Source organism: Tenebrio molitor, chromosome 5 (assembly GCF_963966145.1).
Source record: "Tenebrio molitor chromosome 5, icTenMoli1.1, whole genome shotgun sequence".
Taxonomy (NCBI): Eukaryota; Metazoa; Arthropoda; class Insecta; order Coleoptera; family Tenebrionidae; genus Tenebrio; species Tenebrio molitor.
This window is the reverse complement of record NC_091050.1, coordinates 18,364,547-18,387,072: the sequence shown is the minus strand read 5'-3', so window position 1 is coordinate 18,387,072 and position 22,526 is coordinate 18,364,547. Positions and strand designations below refer to the sequence as shown.

Genomic DNA, 22,526 nt, shown 5'->3' with positions numbered 1-22,526 from the left:
CTTACATCTCTTCTACGCTAAATGGACCAGATAGTATAGTATTTCCGATGAATTTCTTTGTTTATGTAATTTCCGCTTTATGTTTCTAAGTACCCTTTTGTTTAATTTAATAGAATTTGAGACGTTAAAGGTGCCTTATGTTAAGGACGTTACAAAAGAAAGAAGCGGTAAAACATCACACTAAATGTTATACGAATATATTTTACTTCATCCGTTGGTTGAGCCTCGGAACAATAGAAGGTTGAAAGGGAATTGACCAGCAGATCTGAAAGAGAGTTGAAGACGTGGAGGGAGAAAAGACTGGAGATGGCACTAATTCAAATAAGTGTACCCGCCCGCGAAAACTACAGAGTCATAAAAGGTTTCTGAATATAGACGCTAGGCCAATGGCTTCCTTCGCCTTCCTTCCAGGCGCATTGTGCTTCTTTATCTAGCGCAATGTGGACTGGGTCATAAAAGGTTGTTGCACGTGCTTTTAGAGGGTTCGGATTTTTAACATGGGCAGCATAGGAAATGCCATCTCCAGTCTTTTCTCCCTCCACGGTTGAAGAGGACTTTTCAGTGGAGGAGATCTCATCATGCCATTTGCAAGTTCCATAGCACATTACATCATAGAATATGCTGTATTGTGATTGCTAATAATTTTTTTTTTTTAACTTGGTGGACCGTTTCCGTTGGAATTGTCTTTTTTCTATGAAGACGAGGTCAACACCAACATAGCCTGAGGAGGAGAAACTAAAACAAACTCTCTCCTCCTTTCGACACAGTGGCGGCCCTGGGGTAGAGCGAGAGGAGCGACCGCTCTAGGCGCCAGGTGGAAAGGGGCGCCAAAATCCGATTTTTGAAGATGTTTTATATTTTATGTCCGATCGGGCGATTTTTGCCTACTTATGGACTAGTTTTTAGGCGTAATTCAGTATATTGTAGCCCGGGGCTGTAAAAGTTTTTTTCCCTTCCGGTTAGAAATGTAGCCTGTGGACACCTCATTTGAGGTGAGAAAATTCAACTTTCTCGCAAAGGTAAGAAAGTTAATCATGAAATGTTTATGGTAAAACTGTACCAAAATACAAATGTCAAAAGTGTCAAAAGTGAAATAAGTTATCGATAAATGAAAGCCAATTCAATAAAACAAGTTGGTGATCAATCATATAATCTGGAAAATAAACAGATAAGCTAGGTAGGTACTTCAACTTCTGGTTATATCAAATTTTCGAACAAACGTCAAATCTTCAAATGCGATGACAAGTTAATTAAACAAATAACCCAGCCTACTATTCAATTCTCAAAATTTTCGTTTTAATCAGGAATATAACCATCTTTTTTTGACTTTTTTCAACGAAGTTGTGCCGGTAGGAAAAAAAATAGTATTCAAACCTTGTTAAGAAAGTGCACTTGCAGACCTTAGGCACTTACAAACCTCGCCTACGGCTCGGTTTATAATCTTTGCCTGCGGTCTGCAAGAAAGCACTTTCTTACCTTGGTTTGAAATATATTGCCGCCCTTGTTTATGCCGTTACTACAGTAATAACAATAATTGGCTTATTCCACCTTCCTGATTTTTGTGTCGTTCTTTTAAAATTGAATCTACCTAAATTATTATAAAATTCAAAACTTCGACCGGACATAAAATTTTGTTTGTACCACGGGCATAATTAGCGTTTGTGGTCCGCGGCGTGACATTGGGGCTCGAGACGTCAGTCGAGAGCCATAACACGCTATTACGCCCTTAATACATAAATAACTAATATATTATATTATTATAATTGATTCGAAGTTGTCGACTAAAGGGCGCCGAAAGACAATCTCGCTCTACACCCTGATAAAGGGCTAGGGCCGCCGCTGTCTCGACACCACGCAGTTCGGACGTACCTACCTCTGCAAATCGTACTTTTCTACCATGTGAAAATATGTTTGTAATATGTACCTAGTACCTATTTTTATTACTTCTTGTAAGTAGAAAGCACTTGTGCTGTAAATGAAAAATTCGAAACCCAGGTGTTCTTTTCGCCACTCAAGTAGTCAAACCAAGACCCACATTGGTCAATCTGACACGATCACGTGTGTGGTATCGTCATCACGACCTTCATTGTGATTGTGTTTTGTGTAAAAAAAAAAGTATAATGTATTTTAGGTAATTTTACCTACTTATTGAATTAACCATTTTTCAAAAGAAACCTGCAAATAAAATCTTCACAGTAAGTGGTATTTATAATATTGTAAAAGTTTGCAGCCTAGTATTTACCGTTAATTTCAAAATTTGTCCATCAATTGATACTTAACTGAAATCTAAACAATAATAAAAATTCTTAAATTTAAATTTTAAATATTAATTGCAGATGTCAGAAAAGGAATATTACAAGAAAAATAAACAACTTTGACCCATTGTTCATTTTTAAACCTCCAAATGAAAAGAGAGGACATTATCTATAAATGCCGTGAGTGTGACAAAGACAGAAGTATACACACAATTTTAAGGGATGTTTGTATCGTGTCAAACAGATTAACTTACATTTAAGTGAGATGGAAATATTGGCGCAACCGTTGTGCGAGACACTGTTCCCGCTTCCCACTCGACCCGACAGTGTTTACCCCCACCACTTTTCGTCACACAAAAAGGTTGCCGATCAGAATTTCAAAGCCCTCCCATAAAAAGTTTCACTTAATATAATAATTTTTTTTTTTTTTTTTTTTTTTTTTTTTTTTTTTTTTTTTAATATTTGGTGCAGAAGATCATAATACAACGATATTGCACGGGTCAGGTGGAACACTGTCACATATACATAATACATAAATACATAATACATACACACACAATACACAAAGCAGTTCACAAAATACAAGCACACAACAACCAATGGTCAAGCATTATAAAATTCGTTAAGGCTATAAAAACATTTGCCAATAAGCCAAGATCGCAGTAGTTTTTTAAACATCTGCAGTGTGGAGGCTGTTTTGATGTTGGTTGGCAGTTTATTAAAGATACGAGTACTAGTGCAAGAGTAGGATGGGCTCCTTTCGTACATTGCAGTCCTGTGTGACAACGATCTTAAGTTGTTGTTAAACCTGGTGTTATAAAGGTGGGTTTCTCTGTTTTTCGAGAATAGTGATTGGTTTCTGTAAACAAATATGCCGCACTTTAAGATAAATATACAACAAAAGGTTAAAATGTTTTCGGCAATAAATACAGGTCTGCAGGATTCTCTACACTTTAAGTTATAAATTAGGCGAATGAGGCGCTTCTGGACAATGAGAATGCGGCTCATGTGGGTGGAGTTGCCCCATACTTTTGTATTGAAACTCATGTGGGGATAGGCTAGGCCATAGTAAATGCTACGGAGTTGGACTTGTGTGAGAAATGATTTAAGTTTCAAAATAGCGTAGTAAGTATTGTTAAGCCTACTGCAAATAGTGTTTGGCTGTTCTATCCAATTCAATTGAGAGTCTATGTGCCTACCTAGAAATTTAGCACTTTGGAGTGGATGCGTTCTTGAGAATTTCAGAACTACAGTTTTATTAATATTTAAGACTAACTTGTTTCTAGCGCACCACCAGCGCATGTCTTCCATTGTCTCTTCAATCAATGTGTCAAGATCATTCTTATTTGGAGCTGAGACCACCACCGATGTATCATCGGCAAAAATAGTGACTAGGCCATTTTTGATATAAAGTGGTAACTCGTTTATGAAAATTAGAAAAATTAGTGGGCCCAAAACTGAGCTTTGAGCGACACCGATGTTCGTTTCAAAGTTTTGTTATTAATTTTTACAGTCAGTTGGCGATTTGATAAGAATATTAGCCATTTAAGAATTGTACCTCGAAGACCTATTGAGTACAATTTAGTTTCTATAAAGTTGTGGTCAACAAGATCAAATGCCTTGGTTAGATCGAAGAAGACGGCAGCTGTAGGGCGACCTTTGTCGATTTCTTGGTGTAATCTCTCCACAAAGTGGTAGGTGGCAGACTCAGTTGAACGTCCAAGGCGGAATCCGTGTTGGCTGTCAGTGAGGATCTGGTTCACTTCAAAAGTCAGATTCGTTTTCCAACAAAACCTAATCTTCTTTCAATTTTGATGCAAACGATCCAGGTACTTAGCCAACAATGTTATCTTTAAAAATAAGAGATTTGTTTGATAGAAAATTCCTCTCTTCAGATAATGAAATATAATTTTCCTAAGGACAATTCTGGTCGAAAATTTTCTAATTCATAACGTGCGATCGAATAAAAAAAAAATCGTGTTACCTGGATTGTGCTATTCTGATGCTTTGATTGGTTCAAACCACCATTTTCGTCTACTCTGATTTTTTTTTATTCGATCGCGCGGTATTATATCAGAAAACTTCCGAATGAAAAAAAAATTAATAGAAATTATTCGATTTACTTAATACGTATTACAAAATTCGGTGAAGAGACATAATAGAACAGAACACAAACATGTGCCAACAGATGTGTTCATTAAAGTGTTGTACAGCTACATATTTTAGGGTTGTGTGTATCGGATTTAAAAAATATGAGAACATCACCATGGATGTGTCTTTGTCTTTATGTGGAACTTGTTTTTTCTATTTTTGTGTTCAAGCACTATTAGGTGTTGCTAGGAACTAGGAAGCGTACATTGCAACAAAGCTGCACAACACTTTTTTGAACTGTACGAAATCATACACAAGTTTACACACTAAAAATTCTGTACAACAATTTTTTAAACACAACTGTACAGTTGGCTTCAAAAAAAACGGGAACTGAAATTTGACCTAATGTGAATTGGAAATTTAATTTGTCAATTTATGTCAATTTGTGTCTTTGACAGTAGTATTTCTGACACATAAGTGCAGTCTTTTAACCTAAATTTTAAAAAGCCGTTTCAAACTATAAAAATTTAATAAAATCTGACAGAACTTTTTCTGACAGTTCCCGTTTTTTTTGAAGCCAACCGTAATACATATGACAATTAACACATTTTTATTTTTTTTATTTTTTCGGTTGGACGCTTTCGGTGGCACCCCCTTTTGCCTTCGCGGTCCTAGGCTGCGGTCTAGGGCCTTTTGGGTAATCCGTCTCTATACATATTATACTATCCCACCTCCACCCGGCGGCACGGCAATTTTGCCGGAGTACATACACTATTACGGATATTACTATCAAGTAATAGTGCAGTGCTTATCAACATAATTACCGGCGTCTTGCCTCCACATTTTGACTTTGTTGTGTATTATGTTCTGTGTCAATGTTAAGGAACTTCCTCACGATGTGACATGAGTATAATAATATACCTTTTTGAATTTCAACTACCAATGTGTTATCTAAATCCAGAATTTTTAAATTTTTAAAAAGAGATTGCGGTACTATTCCCGTTGCTGAAATTACAAGTGGTAAAATCGAAATTTTTTCTAAACACCAAAGATTTCTCATAGCAACGGACAGCTCTAAATATTTATTAATTTTTGTGTTATATGTCTGTGTTATATTATGTGAATTTGGAACAGCTATATCTAAAAGATATGCTTGCTTTTGTTGTTTATTTAAAATTATAATGTCTGGTCTGTTATGCTTAATATGAATATCAGTTAAAATTGTTCTATCAAAATATAACTTGTAACTGTCATTTTCCAAACAACTTTCTGGTGTATAACTATAATGTGGTTGTGTATTCTTTAATAAATTGAATTTAACAGCTAAATTCATGTGTATAATTTTAGCGAATATATCGTGTCGTTTTTTATATTCGCTTTGAGCCAAAACGGTACAAGAAGAAATAATGTGTTCAATTGTTTCCCCTTCAGTTCCGCAAATCCTACATTTATCAATTATCGATTGTAAACCGCATATGTGTTTTTTATAATTTCTTGTATTTATAACACGATCTTGTATTGCAAATATAAAACCCTCCGTCTCAGGGTGAATATTTGATTTCTTAAGCCATGCATGAGATGCCTGAATATTAACTTCTGGTTGTTCCAGTTCTTTAAAGTATCTCCCATGTAAAGACTTCTGTTTTATATTTGCTATTGTGTCAGGTATATTTGGCTTAACAATGTCTGAAATTATATTATCACTTAAATTTAAAGGTGTGTAGCCTTTATCGGCTGAAACCAAAGCATTGAAAAAGGTGTTATCACGAGCTCTATTGAGGAAATAATTTTTTAGTGAAGCAATTTGATTTTTTAGCAGTATTTCTAGATTTGAAAAACCCCTACCACCGTTTTATATTACTATCACTTTTATCACTTATAAACTTATCAGTTATCACTTAGGTATATGTAGTTATAAACCTTCCGCTTCCGTATAAGTATCTATTGTCCCTGAACTTTTTTATTGTGACTTACAAAGGATGATAAAAATTATACAGGTTGTTATGGAAGTCCACGTAATAAATTTAATTACCCATAAAACTCTTTGACATAAACATTTTTTACATTTATTGATATTTTTTTAATTTAATATTTTTTTTTACATTTTTCTAACCCCTAATTTGACACTTCGCTAATGAGATAATCATCAATTGAAACGAAAGAGTTAGTGAAAATGTTTTTGTGCGATTATTTCCATCACTATAGCAACACAGACAATGGTCCAATCAGAATTTGACTTTTGAACCAATCATTTTTGTTTATCTCGGATAAAAAATTCGCTTCCTCTTGTCAGTGATTAAAATTTTTCTTTCCGCTTGTCACATTTGACAGTTCATTTTATAATTTAATGAAAATGACGTCTTCGTCGATAAATAATAAGATTAATAAGATATGTCGTTGTTTGTTGTTTTTTTTTTTGTTCTGGAAATAATCTCAACAAATATAACTCGACCTTGTTTTTTTCTATCGGATAAACTTTTTAATTTATCTACTCAAACTTTTTGTGTTTGATAAATTTACTCATTGAATTGGATATTTTTCTTCAAAGATTAAAGCCCTCCAGCTACGCTGTCGCGGCGGAGACGAGTTCCTCCCGGTACCCAAAATATCCTAATCTTGGATGCAGGTAGTGAAGGGTTGGGGATTAGACTGCATTGCAGGGGTGGTAATTATGATCTGCACATTTAAAAATTAATTTTTATTCTAGTCATCCTTCCATTTTTGCTTTTTTAGATGTACTTATTAGTTTTCAAACATATACGTATAGCAAAATTCAATCTGCAAACAGAGGAATGAAAAAGTTGAGAAACGACGTAAGAAACAAAAAGGAGACATTACAAAAATTAATAGAAAATTGTGAGAATGGAATACTCCATAGAATAAATTTTGTACAAATAATTTCTTATCATGATAAACCTATGTTGTAATAATATTCCTGAAAGTAAAGATTTTATTTAAATATATTTAGTAAGTTTTCCTTTATCTTGCACTCAAAAATGTAAAAATATACCTGTCGCCTTCCTTAATCCTTCGACAATAAGCGGGAGCAACTCGTCTACAGATAACAGCTAACTACCGACCACCTCTGGTGTAAACTGACCGCTGGGAGGAACTCGTCTATGACCCGCTGTCGGGCTCTAATCAGAAGAAAAATGTCCAATTCAAATTCGTAAACTTATCACCAAAAAGTTTTTGTGAAATAAAAAAATGTACCCGATTAAAAAACAAGGTCTTGTTATTATTATCGATAAAAACTGTACAGTTTTTTCTGAAGAAAGAACGACTAATACTAACAGTTTTTATTGTTTTTCATTCGAGTATTTTAATGGATAATTTTTTTCATGCTTCGTTATCAATGGATGTGTAAACACATGAGCGGGAATGAATTTTTAGGGTTCAAATTATATTTAACTCTGTTTTGAAGAATTTGCGGAAAAATGATAAATACCGGGTGTACTCTGAAAAATCTGATGTTATATAGTTCTCCCAGAGCTGCAGCGGTTTTATGGCAGGGCAATAGTAATTATTACGCCTGTTGAGATGCCGATACGCGACATAAACAGACCCCTGTCAATCATCATTTTCGTTCTATACCTGTCAGTTTACAGGGTAGTACTTGGACGAATTTACGATTAGGGGTTGTACTTGCGGTTTAAACCTATTGTCGGTGTTGTTAACGTTTATACAATGGTACCCTGCCATAAAACCGCTGCAGCTCTGGGAGAACTTTAACTTTCTTATTTTTTATCCGATTTTAATAAATGATACGTCAAACAAAATCGTTTTAGAAACACTATAATGCTATAGGCTTGCCCGATATCGATTGACGCGGCGCCAAGCGGCGAAGCGCGGCATTTTTCAGTTTATAAACAAACAGTTTCGTATTTGACGACGTGTAAAATTGGCTTTTTGAAAGTAAGAAATTCAAATTATTTAGAAAAAAAAAACAGAGTGATCAATCGGGGAGGTGTTTGCTGTGTTACCGAAAAAAAGAATCGGTAACTAAAATTTTAATAGTGTATTTGGCATGCGTACTTGCCAACAACAAAGAATCTCTTATTCGTGAGAATTAAAAAACAACAATTAATTGTTACTTTTTATACAATAAATAAACAATAGACGCATAACGCAGTTAATTTCAATTGGATTAATAATTTACATGATTAATGTAGTACGTTAAATTTACTGGACAAAGTACGTAAAGTAAAACCATTGAATGTTAGGAATTATTGTCATGAAATAGCTATTTGTGCAATAAGTTAGGAAAAGTGATTTTTTTTCGTACGAGATGCGGGATTTTTAATCGAGACGAAGTCGAGATTAAAAACGCGTCGAGTACGAAAAAAACACTTTTCCTACGAATTGCACACATGATTTTTTCTACTGGAGTTTGGAAAATACATAAAATTTGGATATTTTTAATATACTATTAATTATTTCTAAATTAAAAAGCGAAATCAAAATTGTTCTGCTTTCGTTACCATAGAGAAACAATTTATTAATGAAAAATTGTGAAGGCGTTTAAGCTTTTGTCTCAATTATAAATACCAGTTTTTACGTTACGTATCCCAGGAAACGACCAAAATTGAACTTTTAGTGTTGAAATATTATTTCCGCCCTTAGTAGGAAATTTTTCACTTTTCCTAACTCAAATTAGTATTACAATGTTGAAGTTTTCCAAACTCTAGTAGAAAAACATTTTTATTTCGTTGCATCTTAATATGCACTTGATCTTTAGGAGAATAGATAAAAAATCGCAATTTTGTGCATGAAATTGCTCTTTGGCGATGAGAATGTTCCAGATACTATTAAAATCGCGCTTGTTCCTCTTTAAATATGTTTTTATATTGCTAAATCTTAAAAATCACACTAAAAACATTCCGAATCGAAATTCTGTCGTTGAACTTGCTCATTTGTAGGTACATATTATAAAATATAGCAACAATTTCCGAATCGAAAATTTTACCTTTAGACAATTTTTTTTCCGTAAACAGCTCGTATCAATCGACTGAAAGCTGCAAGTTATTATTATTTGCATGATTTATTGTACACTTGAATGCGAAAATTTCAAAAATTCCTGTGTTTTAATGAATGATATTACATATCAAGACAGGCGGAATTTTGAAAACACGAACTAAAAGCTGCGCACTGCCTCCGCGAGGCGGCGCGACAGTCGTCAGAAAACGATATCGGGCAAGCGTATACTTTTTCTTTGACATAATATTTTTTGAGAGATCGCAGCTAACTTTGTTTTTTTAAGTTGCACTGTATATTTTTTTATCTTTATTCTGATAGATGTTTATCTTCTGAATACACAAACCATAAAATAAAAATTTGTTTTTAATAAAAAAAATAGAATTTAGAAAAATCAAGTAACCATAACTTCACTATAGCAAATGTTCTAAATTACCTCCATTCTCTCTAAGACACATTCGACACTTTCCACTGATGCCCATTGCGGCGTTTTATAAAATGTTTAGTCGTATTTGTTCACATAATGCTACGATTTTTCTTACTAAATCATCTCTGTTATCGGGCGGAGTCAAATAGACATTGCCTTGAATATCAATAGCTCTCTTAATCACTTTGGAAAATTAGAATGCACTTTTATTACTGTTTAATGTGACCGTTTCTTTTTGTTTCTATGAATGAGCATGGTTGTTTACATTTTCATATTCAAAATAAAAATCTCTATAAAACTGAGTAAAAAAAAGTTGATAGTGCAATTTTAGCTCATTTAAAATGATTTTGTTTGACATATCTTTTTTAAAATCGTATTAAAAAGAAGGAAGTTACAGCACCACAGATTTTTCATAATACAGCCGGTATATTTTTCTACTTTGTTATACAGGGTTATTATAAATGATTGTAGTCGAAGCAGGCCATGCCCATGTTATTACATTTTTGCCGCTTTCATGTGAACTGTCAATTTTTGTCGCTGTCTGTAATTTTTTAGGTGAAAAGTGCGGTGCGGTTTTTTAATTAACGATTGAATCCAAAAATTTTAAGTTGTTTTGCAACCAATCCTAAAAATATTGAGTTGTTTTGCACCCAATTTAATTCCTGTGTGTGAACACACCGTTAAATGTGTACACACCGTACTCACTTTTCACATCATTTTGATGTGGAGCGGCAACCATAAATTTTACATTCAGTTTTTACGCCTACTTCGACTACAAACATTTATAATAACCCTGTAGTTTGTCCAGCGAAAGATTGGTTGACATAAAAATAACTTCCGTAACACCCGGTATATTGCGTCTTTGTAAATTTGTCTGTTTACTAACCTTCCCAAAATATCGATTTCATCTATCAGTGTCGGATCCACATGTATTGGTTTTATCAAAATTAAAGTTTGTTACAATTAGCAAATATGTATAAACTTGAATTTTGATAAAACCAGTTTAGACCAGACGCGGATAAATAATAATGGTATTTTGAGTAGGTACTTAAAAACGGGCCATTTAATACAGGGTCATTATAAATGATTGTCCCATCGTAGGTGGCTGTGCGCCATGCTTTAGGTGCGCCGCTACGCCCACTAGTTGTTACAAACATTTATAATGACCCCGTAATAGTTATTTATTTTACTTTATCTTTGAGAGCGTTTTTTAGCGTCTCGACTGACGTCTCGACGCTAATTACGCTCGAGAAGATAATGAGATTGTATCGTCGTGTACAATACATAATTTTATTCCATCCTACATTATTTAGATTGAATTACTGAATTATTATGATTGACAATTATTATAAACGTCAAAAAAATTCAACAATCAAAAAAACGTCAAAAACAGAAAAACAACAATGGATGTTAAACATTAGAAACTCAAAGCGGGGGCTATTGCCTATTGGCATGGGACTCGGTTACCGAGATAATTTGTTTATCATCAAAGTTAAAAGCAGTTTTGTGAAAGCGTCATGAATTTTGAGGAAATAATGGCCCAATCTTTCCTTAATGAAGATGAATTATAAATATGTTCCTGAAGATATTATTACAGAAGCCAGGTCTGTTGTTGAAAATTTATAGCCGCGAAAATCTGTATCATTGTATAAAAAAGAATATAATATTCTCTGTGCCTGGAGGAAAAGCGGAAACATAAAAGGTGTATCAGAAGAAGTCCTGCTATCGTACAAGCAGCACAAGGATTTTCAAACGAATTACCTAATTGCAGTGGCGCTAACCTCATTAAAAGTGAGGATGTCGCTAACTTCATCAAAAGCAAATATGTCGCTAACGAGAATACTGTCCAATGTGGTGGAAAATTATTTAAAAAGTGCACATACAATACAACATTTGGTAGCCCATGAAACAAAAACAAATTGTTTATTTATAAGTGTCAGATTTTCTTTTGTGTTGCAATTATGAATTGATGAAGGCGTTATGAATTCATTACGCCCGCTTATTCTTATTACGCCCTGTTATTATGCCCCGGTTGTTATGAACATGTTTACGTATTTCGTATCCTAGGAGTTATCATTCAATTATACTAAAGAAAACAGTAGATAAAGTACCATTTTATCGTTTAGGATGGAATAAAACATTTTATTTTTCACTTTCGTATAATTGCATGATAACTCCTAGGATACGAAATACGTAAACATGTCCATAACAACCAGGGAATAATAGGGGCGTAATAAGAATAAGCGAGCGTAATAAGAATAAGCGGGCGTAATAAATTCATAACGCCCTCATCAATTCATAATTGCAAAGATGCCATTTTTTTTTTAGAACACGTATAGTGAAAAATAAAATCTTGTATGCACCACGGCGTCACCGAATGATTACGCCCATCGAACGATATCCATCTCTCGGGCTAAAGCCCTCGAGCTGGATTCATCGTTCTCCGGGCGTAATCATCGTTGTAACGCCCTTGGTGCATAAATAGCTAGTTCTAATAGCGAATAGCCAGTTAACTGAACAGTTTTTGGGTAATAATAATATAAGAGATATATCGTGAGGAAGTTCCTTAATATTGACACAGAACATAATATAAAAACACAACAATGTCAAAATATGGAGGCGAGACGCCGGTAATTATGTTGATAAGCACTGCACTATTACTTGATAGTAATATCCGTAATAGTGTATGTACTCCGGAAAAATTGCCGTGCCGCCGGGTGGTGGAGGGAAATAATTATACAGGGTGTTTCTGAAATACGTGTGTTAATTTTAACTGGTAATAGAACTCATCAAAAGGAAGAACTTTTCTATCTACCATTTTGCCGAAAAACGATGTTTAATTCCAAAAAAAAAAATTGGAGAGATTTTTCACTAAAATAGCCCTACGCCATTAAATACTGCAATGGCTAATTGAGATCAGCGCTAATATGAGAAAAACATCCATTTTCATCCAGAAAACGTGTTTTAACGCCGAAATCGAAATTCAAATAAATCTACCCGTATAACAAAAAATTCACTTCGTAAGAATCTGGTTGTTTCACGTTTTTAGGTAGCTTAGTTTTGGAGATATGAACGGTTTTAGGAAAATCTTTCCTAGTTTTTTAAGCCATTACGCAACGTTTTTCGCCAAAATGGCAGACAGAAAAGTTGTTCCTTTTGATGAGTTCTATTACCAGTTAAAATTAACGCGCTTATTTCAGAAACACCCTGTATACTCGTAATAATTCCAAAAACTGTTCAATTAACTTGCTATTGCAACAATATTTTATTAAATGGCACGTTTTGTAGGTAGTCAAATTAACCTATACAGGGTGATTTTGAAAGTTGTGCAGATATTTTAATCACGAGCTACTGGCTTCATGTAGAATTCAGAAAAAATATTTAAAAAATTCCATGTCAAAAAATAAAATGACATTTATTTTTTGAGCTACAATTTTTTTTAAATGCTTTTAGTTTTCTACGTTGTCCTACAACCTCGTAGGTAAAATTTCGGCACATTTTAAAAATACACCCTTGTGTATCATGTAGAAAAAAATCTTAAAATGTACCTGGTCAAAACAACTAAAGTACGTCGGTGTTTGTTTGCATTGCTAGAGGTAAAGTCAAAACGAAACATGACATCACGTGGTTTGCGCAGAAGACAAATATAGATCAGTTGAATCCAGCTTATGTATGTATATGACAGTGGCGGAGTCAAAAATTTTCTTTTGTTTACGCTGTAGAGGGTGTTAGGGCAATGTTCTGAAGATGAAGATAGTTTTTATTATTCTATTAGAGGTTCTACAACAAAAGTAGATGACCTCGGTGTAGAATTTCTTTCATCAGATAAAGAAAATTGCGTTTTGGTTAAGTTTTTGCCCCTAAACTGACGACTGTATGATACGCCCCTGTCAGCGGTAAATTGGAGAGCGCGCATCCTAAGCTCCGTCCTGTCATGTTTCGTTTTGACTTTGGCTCGATATGTATTCTCATAAATAATATCCGAATGTATGTATCAGCATTTATTACATTACAGAAATAAATACTTACAATTAATCTAAGCTATTGCGACCAATTCTAATAAAATGTTACCACCTGTCAGATAGCTTAACCTAGCCTAAATACTCTGATGTTTAGAGTTAATTGAATTCTTAAATGAAAAAAAAATTCCTACCACATTTACTTTGCAACTTTTGTAAAAGTGAGTAATCTGTGATGGCCAAGTCTGTTGAAGATAATGGGTGCACAAACAAACACAATTGCAAATACAAGAAATTTTCTGCACTATCATTAAGAAAAATTTCAAGGCAAAAGTCTAAATTAATTTGGAAAACAATGAAAAGATACTTCGACAACGGGCTCCTGCCCGTAGAACAAAGGGCTATGTTCATGTTTCTGGCCCCGCAGTTGACAAAGATAGAGGGGATCCTCACAACACAACACTTTGGCTGTCATGACAGATGTGGCAGGCGATATTTTTTATTAAGTGGATGCTGATCAAGGTGTATAAAGTGGCTATACATGAGAGCAGAATTTGCAGTGTGTAAAAAGATTCCCATATTATCAGATGATTCGCTAGTGGGCTAGTGGATGTAAAAGTATGGTTCAGGACATCGACGACACAGTAAACTGCAGGTACTGTACAAGGATTTGTAGAACCTGTGTGAAAAATTAAATGTCATAACTAAGTGTTTACTAGAACTTGAATTTTGATATGAATACAGATGTTAGAAGAATTTTAAAAACAAATTACGACAAATAAAAATTCTTACAATTAGTCTCATTTTCAATATTTATTTACAACATTTCTAATTAAAATTCAACTTAAATAGGTATCAGTACCCATACATATGAATTTTGTTTATTTTGATTAAATATAATTTTTGTTTATACTTTGCCTAAAGCATCTGAAATATTTTAGGTATTCTATGGAAATGTAAAGTAAAAAATAAATCCATTCGTTAGATAAATAACGGGCGATCAATTAAAAAAAGTCGAGTTATAGTTCTACAGAAACTCTAGTGGAATTCGACTTTGGTTGTAAATTTATGTTTGTCACTTGAAAAATAGAATTTTATGCTGCAGCAATAATCCTACTGATCAATGCTAATGACTAATGAGGGTTGTCAGTTTGGAGTTCGCAATGTTAGCCTCAGGCAGGGCAGGGCAGGCATGTTATATGACAACGGTTATTACTTGATAATAAAATCTTATTCTTCTGTTGTTAAATTTACAACCAAAGCCGAATTCCACTAGAGTTTCCGTAGGAGTATAAGTACCTGCATTGTGTTATTCTGATGCTTTGATTGGTTCAAACCACCATTTTCGCCTTTTTTCATTTGATCGCACGGTACAATTGTTTCATGTATAAGAAACGAAATCATATGAAATGAATAATACTGTTGTTTAAAAAATTTTTTTTTTTTCATAATTAACAACATATAGTCTATTTTTTAATCAAAGAACCACGACCTGTTGATTTAGGTTTGTAAATATAAAATTTTACTAAATGTAGGGAATTTAATGATATCTATTGGCTATACCAGCCAACGTCTGTCATTTTTAATGTCCTTGAAAGTACGCAAACTCGCAGCTAAAATTTGAACGTGTTATTAAAAATGCCTCGGAAAGTAAGACATTTATTAAACTCTCAAATTGGTTGTTATTAGTTGCTATTAACTTTATTAACATGCTGCGCTCCTAATATCTCTAATAACCTCAATTTTTATATGATGAGATTTTTCACCCTATGTCAAAAGTGTACAATGTTGTCAGCTCTATTTTGGGTGTAAATTGCGGTGTTGTGGTTCTTTGATTAAAAAAAACTATATGATTGATGTGATTGTAAATCCAGTTTCTATCTAAGCCAACGGTGGCCAACCTCTCGAGTGCCACTTTATTTTGTTAAAAATTTATTAAAAATATTTGACGTATCACTTTTTCATTTCTGTTTTAATTCTCCTGAATGATTGTGCATTATGTACCCCTGCCCTACTGTTTCATCTGAATTGAATAACAAGAAAAAAGTTTTTACTTCGCGCGAGTATTGTCACCGCGGGCAAATAGTGGCACGCGTGCCGCGGGGGTGGCATACTAGTTGCGTCCCGCGGTCAGATTTTAATCCGGGTCGCTTTGCGGCTTGTATACTAGTTGCGTCCCGAAGACCTTCCAGGAAAGTTACTTACTAATTATAACCAAAAACCTGAAATTAATAAAATACACCTAATAAAACGTCTGTTGTGTTTATAAAAGTTTATTGATATATGTACATAATTAATAATTTTCAATTTGCATGTGGCAAACAGTTATATGCAACAGTTTTAACAAATTGAAATCTGCTAATTTGATTTGTCTTTAATTTATTTATTTGGCTTTCTATAAAATGTTTTTTATCAATAAACGCTTTTCTGTAAACCTTTGTTGAAAATAATGCGCTTCTTATTTTTATATAGGTATCTATCTGAAAATTATTCAATACCTTTGTAAATTGAAATATATTTGGATGCCCACAGTAAAAAGATGCATTAAATTTCGAGTGAAATCCTTCACCAACGTTTTACATCATCACATAACATTTTGTGAAATCGAAACTTAAAACCGTCCACAATTAAAAGAACTTTTCCTTTTTCACTCAACATTTCTATCACTGATGACACTGATACGGACTGCATTTTGGGTAAAACGATTTGAACTTTCTAAAGGTAAACTAAAATTATCCTCAAATGGCAAAAATAATTTAACTCATAAAATTTCAACCAATCACCCTTATCATTAAACACCCTACCCACACTGTAGGAGGTAGAAGGAGTTGGCAAAATGGGGATTCATTTTTCTTAATCCCCAGGTAGGAAAATGGTCAACCGGGACGCAACTAGTATAGGATTTTAGGGGTCAGGTTGACCGCGGGACGCAACTAGTGTGCTGCGGCCGCGGGTTAGCCACCGTTGATCTAAGCCAACGGTGGCCAACCCGCGGCACGCGGTCATAATCTCATCATAATACTGACGCGAAGTAAAAACTTTTTTCCTGTTACTCGATTCAGATGACTTAGTAGGGCAGGGGTACAAATGCATTATCTTTCAGGAGAATGAAAAAGAAATGAAAAACGGATACGTCAAATAGTTTTAGTCAAATAAAGTGGCACTCGAGAACAAAAAGGTTGGCCACCGTTGATCTAAGCAGTGATAACTACTGATATATAACCTTGGATTGATCGATGTAAGATAAGATAAGTACCTATAATTGAAATTTTTTAATAAACAAATGTCAAAGCGTTGTCATGTTGGTATGAACCAAACAGTGATTTTCATGATAATACGGTTAGTCACACAGAGTGTCAATATTTTTTTAATGTAACTGAACCTGCGCCCTGGCGAGCGAGAGTTTATTTCAAATTCGAAAAAGATTCGCGGAAGAAAGGTACGGGAAGTGAAGTGAACATAACCTTAACTGTGATTTGGTGTCAAATTGTTATACAGCTGGTCCATAAGCGCACATTTTAGGGTGGTACAGAGTGGTTTTTTACTTAATTTTGACATTGAGAATTGTTTATTAAAAAAAATTCACTATATGTGGTGTACATCTGCTACAATAAACAATAAAATGTTATAATACATATTTATGTATAGACTTTTAACATCACGAAAATTGTAGCATTCTTATCGACGGATACGAATATTATGTATAAATATGAATAAAGTTTTATAAAATCGTGGATTTCTAAAATAATTTCAAATAAAGCAGGTGATTGTTATTTATTAAACTTATTTTATCATCATTTTTTTTTCTGAGCGGAGTAGAAGTACTTCGAGAGCTAGGAGTAAAAGTATCCCAGAGGCGGTTGGACCGAGTGAAATGTAAAGTCATTTGAAGCATTTCTCAAGATTTGTTTATTAATAATTACACGAAATATACAGGTGTCCCCAAAAAAATAAAAAAAATAAATGGTTGTTAATAGGCTACAAAACGGCTTAATAAATTCACGTGTAGCTCCAAGGGCTTCAAGACTAAACTGCCAAAATATTTTTTTTTTCAAATGGGATTACAAATTTTTTTGTTAGTAATTCTGATACAGATTTTAATTCTGAAAACAACAGTGTATCATAAGTATAACTTCACAAAAAAAAAATAACACTAACTTTTGAAACAAATGACGAGCACCAAGCGAAAAGCTATCAAAATGCATTGCGTTACAATGTACTGTAGTTTCAATTTGGTTGTAGGTCGTAAAATTTTATGGTACTTTAAGTTAAAGATCTTGCGGGCCTTATAAATCCTAGTTTACCACCAGCAGGTAATATTTTAAGCAGGGTTGTATTGTACATTTGGTATATTTGCATTGTACGGCAAACGGCACGCGCCGCTCCCCAACCTTTTCAAACCCAACCATTGTGCCCGTTAATCGCTCATAATATCCAATAAAATTTTACGACCTACAACCAAATTGAAACTAGTATAATAACCAAATTAAGGTAGCTAGAAAAGCAAATGACAAATAATAACATTTGGGATTGCGCAGATGTGCCGCCAATGTTTAGCGCAAAATGGAACATAGACGATAGTAGCGTTTTTTACATTTTTTTTGTAAATTTTTGGTATTTAAGTGTATACTTGTGATACATTGTTGTTTTCAGAATAAAAATCTCTATCAGAATTACTAAAAAAAAATATGTAATCCTATTTAAAAAAAAATATTTTGACAGTTTAACCTTGAAGCCCATGGGGCTATACTTGAATTTATTAAGCCATTTTGTAGCCTATTAACAACCGTTTACTTTGGAGTACAGATAATTAAAATCTTCCGATAAATAACGGAGTTATGGACTCGTCTTCTTTTTTGGGGACACCTGTATAATAATGAAATTATCCCTATTAAAAAAAGTCTCTAAAAAGCGAAATAACGAAATTGTTACCCAATATTTAACCGGTGCCACTGTGGTGCAACACGAGTCGCCCATTTGCACAGATGACATATGTGAAAATCAAAAATAGCAAGATGATTGTTCAACGTTAAAAAGTAAACTTTAAGCTTTAGTAGACTTTTCTTTACTAATAGGTATTATTGAACCTTCAAGTACTAATAATAATTATGTATTACAAGAGAACTAGGAATTACTGGTGCCTTAAAATTTGAAAATTGTAAGTTTGGAAATTGTCATTTTACTGTAACTGCAGCAAAAGAAAATAAATGAGTTCTTGATGTCCGATTTTTTTTTTTGAAATAGCTTGAAGACAAAATAGTATATAGTGTGAACATACAAAATTCATGTGATGTTTTTAAAAAAATCGCTCAGGTAGGTCGATTTTATTTCGAAAAATGCCATCTTGTGACGTGCAATTTTGTTTAAATGATGTCATTGGTTTTTGCCCAATGACGTCATCACCTATTTTTTTAAATAACAACACCTCCTTTTTTCTTCTCTTTCTGATAGACCTTCCTACTACGTAAACGATGAATGAAAAAAAATGATACCATACATTTTTTTTTTGAGAAAATGACAAATTTTACTTCAAAAATTTAATTTAATTTTTACTGTAAAAATTTTAATTGCAAATCTTGAAATTGACCCCCACTAACCATTAGGCACTCACCGACACTTTGTACACTGCGCTCAATAATCAGAGCTTATTTGTTCGATTTCAACGCGAATTCTCTGCCGTAAATCTTCTAAATTGTTTGGTCTATTAAAATCTAACATAAATGTTTCTTTACTTTACTAGGTACTTACTATACAGTGGGAACATAAACTTTGGAACAAAATTCATAATAGCGTTATGTGATGTTTTTGGAAAATCGCTCGAACAGGTCGATTTTATTTTAAAAAATGCCATTCTGTGACGTACAACTTGTTTAAATGACGTCATTTGTTTTTGCGCAATGACGTCATCACCAATTTTTTTAAATGGCAACTCCCACTTTTTTCATCTCTTTCTGATAGACCTTCCTACTACCTAAACGATGAATGGAAGTAATTGGTACCTTACATAACAACGTTTTTTGAGAAAATGGCAAATGTTATTTAAAAAAATTAATTTAATGTTTAATGTAAAAATTTTAGTTGACCTCAAACAAATACAAACAACCATCTAAGGTTGACAATAAAGTTTAACGCAAATGTTGAAATTATTCCCTGCCAACCATTTGGCACTTACCAATACTTTGTACACTGCGCTCAATAATGTCACGGCTTTTCGTTCCATTTTAGAGCGAATTCGCTGCAGTAAATCTTCTAAATTGTTTGGTCGATTAAAATAAACCTTCTGTTTTAAATAAACCCATACAAAAAAAATACATTAAAAATTAAATTAAATTTTTGAAATAAAAATTGCCATTTTCTCAAAAAATTTGTTATGTTAGGTACCAATTTTTTTCATTCGACGTTTAGGTAGTAGAAGAGTCTATCAAAAAGAGAAGAAAAATTGGGGGTTGTCGTTTAAAAAAATTGGTGATGACGTCATTGCGCAAAAAGCAGTAACGTCATTTGAACAAGTTGCACGTCACAGGATGGCATAAAATCGACCTGTCCGAGTGATTTTCTTAAAAACATCACAATACATTATTATGAATTTTGTTCCAAACTTTAAGTTCACACTGTACATTACAACATTACTTGCGACCTATGTTTTAACTGTCGAAATTTTCTTGAAATAAAATCATCATATTCATTTTAGCATAGAAAGTCATCCAAAATGGATGTTTTGGAAAAAACGAAGATACGTCGTGGCCACTATTGCCTTCTTCGGTTTCTTCAACATGTACGCTCTCCGAGTAAACTTAAGCATAGCCATTGTGGCAATGACAGAAAATAAAACAACCACTCTAGATAATGGTACCGTTATCTACGTAAGTTGCACCACAACTCTCAAAACAATTGACTAATTAAGCAACACACAGGGTCCAGAATTTGACTGGGACTCCGAAATTCAAGGCTATATACTTAGTTCGTTCTTCTACGGCTACATCACCACTCAGATCCTTGGAGGTTGGATTTCTGCAAAAATAGGAGGCAAACGAGTCTTCGGCACCGGCATCGCCGTCACAGGTGCCTTGACTCTGCTAACTCCATGTGTCGCCAATGTAAACGTCTACCTTCTGCTAACAGTGCGAATAATCGAAGGAATTTTTGAAGGAGTTACGTATCCTAGCATTCATGCGGTTTGGGCCAGGTGGGCTCCTCCTTTAGAAAGGACACGACTAGCGACGCTGGCCTTCTCAGGCAGCTACGCTGGGACAGTAGTGGCAATGCCTCTTGGCGCTTATCTTGCCGAGAGTCTCGGTTGGTCCAGTATTTTTTACTTCTTCGGCAGCCTCTCCCTGATCTGGTTTGTCATTTGGTGGGTGGTTGTAGCAGAGTCGCCGGACAAAGATACAAGGATATCCGAAACTGAACTGATGTACATTAAAGATTCGTTGGAAAACATTGATCCAAATCGAAAGATACACCACCCGTGGAAGGAAATTTTGAAATCCGTACCCGTGTGGGCGATAGCAGTGTCGCACTTCAGCGAGAACTGGGGATTCTACACCCTCCTAACACAGCTTCCCAAATTCATGAAAGACATACTTAATTTTGATTTGGGCCAAACTGGATTTATGTCAGCTCTTCCGTATCTTGCCATGGGCATTGTCATCCCAATTGCGGGATATATAGCAGATTGGTTGCAAGAAAAGCGTATTCTGACGACGACTCAAGTCAGAAAAATCTTCAACTGTGGTGGTTTCCTTGCCCAAACCGTGTTCATGTTGGGAGCTGCGTTTGTGCTGACTCCTGGTGGAACTATCGCTTGTTTGACTATAGCTGTGGGGTTGAATGGATTTGCATGGTCCGGCTTCAGGTAAAAACAATTCTTTCTTTTTAACAGTAAAATACTAGAGACACTGTTTTAGTGTCAACTATTTGGACGTGGCCCCTCAACATGCGAGCGTCTTGATGGGTCTAGGCAATACATTTGCAACGTTACCAGGGATTGTGAGTCCCATTATATCTGGCTACATTGTTACAACTCCTGTAAGTCATTTTCAGAAATAAATTAAAGGTGTATTCAGAATTGTACGCTTTGTTTTAGACTGCTGAGGAGTGGCAAATAATTTTTTACATAACGAGCGCTATTTATCTATTTGGTTGCATATTCTATGGAACATTTGCTTCTGGTGAACTGCAACCCTGGGCTATCAAAGTAGAGGATGTGAACAAGGAAAGAGCTATGGAGGGACACGACAACAAATCGTTTGAATATGTAGCGAAATAAGTTTAGTGAGAATTTATTAAATGTGTGATGAAACACACATACAACATACAAGGTTTTCAACAAGAAAACAAATCTAGAGTGCTACCTTATCTTTTGTTTTATCGAAACGTTTGTCTACTTTGAATCATACCAAAACTATACTTGGTATACGCAGTCGATTTATTGGTTGCCTATTCACTCTGTTTCGAAAGTAACATTTTAATTAAAATGCTTTTTTCTCTTCAATGGTGAAACCTATTTTATCACTTATTCTGGGATAATTACTGCTTACAATTACAGTGAACTTTGCCGAAATCGAAAAGTTGTTTTCAAGGTTAACAAAACCACAACGTTGACGTTTCTTTGACATTTCACCGAAAAATCTGCTTACTACTGGCGTCGCGTTTGGGAATAAAGCTGGTAAATTACCTACCCATTCTTACGAATGTAAAATGTGGCTTTTGTTTATTTTATAAATGTTCTCCATTACCAAATAATAATAATATGCACAATTAAAAATCCAAGGTTTAAAATTAACGAGATATGATTTATTACAAAGTAGCGTTTGAAAC

At 34.2% G+C, this 22,526-nt stretch overlaps 1 protein-coding gene and 1 long non-coding RNA gene across 2 annotated transcripts; both read left to right on the top strand.

The window, feature by feature from the left end:
• The first annotated feature begins 6,919 nt into the window (after positions 1–6,919).
• Positions 6,920–7,307, top strand: LOC138131610 (uncharacterized). The gene is made up of 2 exons (XR_011159859.1): positions 6,920–7,011; positions 7,080–7,307. It is a non-coding gene; the product is annotated as an uncharacterized lncRNA (long non-coding RNA).
• A 6,901-nt stretch (positions 7,308–14,208) lies between these two features.
• Positions 14,209–22,200, top strand: LOC138130718 (vesicular glutamate transporter 1-like). The gene is made up of 5 exons (XM_069047342.1): positions 14,209–14,361; positions 20,398–20,569; positions 20,621–21,561; positions 21,614–21,734; positions 21,793–22,200. Exons 1-5 carry the CDS (start codon positions 14,327–14,329, stop codon positions 21,973–21,975), a joined length of 1,452 nt encoding a protein of 483 aa, XP_068903443.1. The 5' UTR covers positions 14,209–14,326; the 3' UTR covers positions 21,976–22,200.
• Positions 22,201–22,526: the final 326 nt, after the last annotated feature.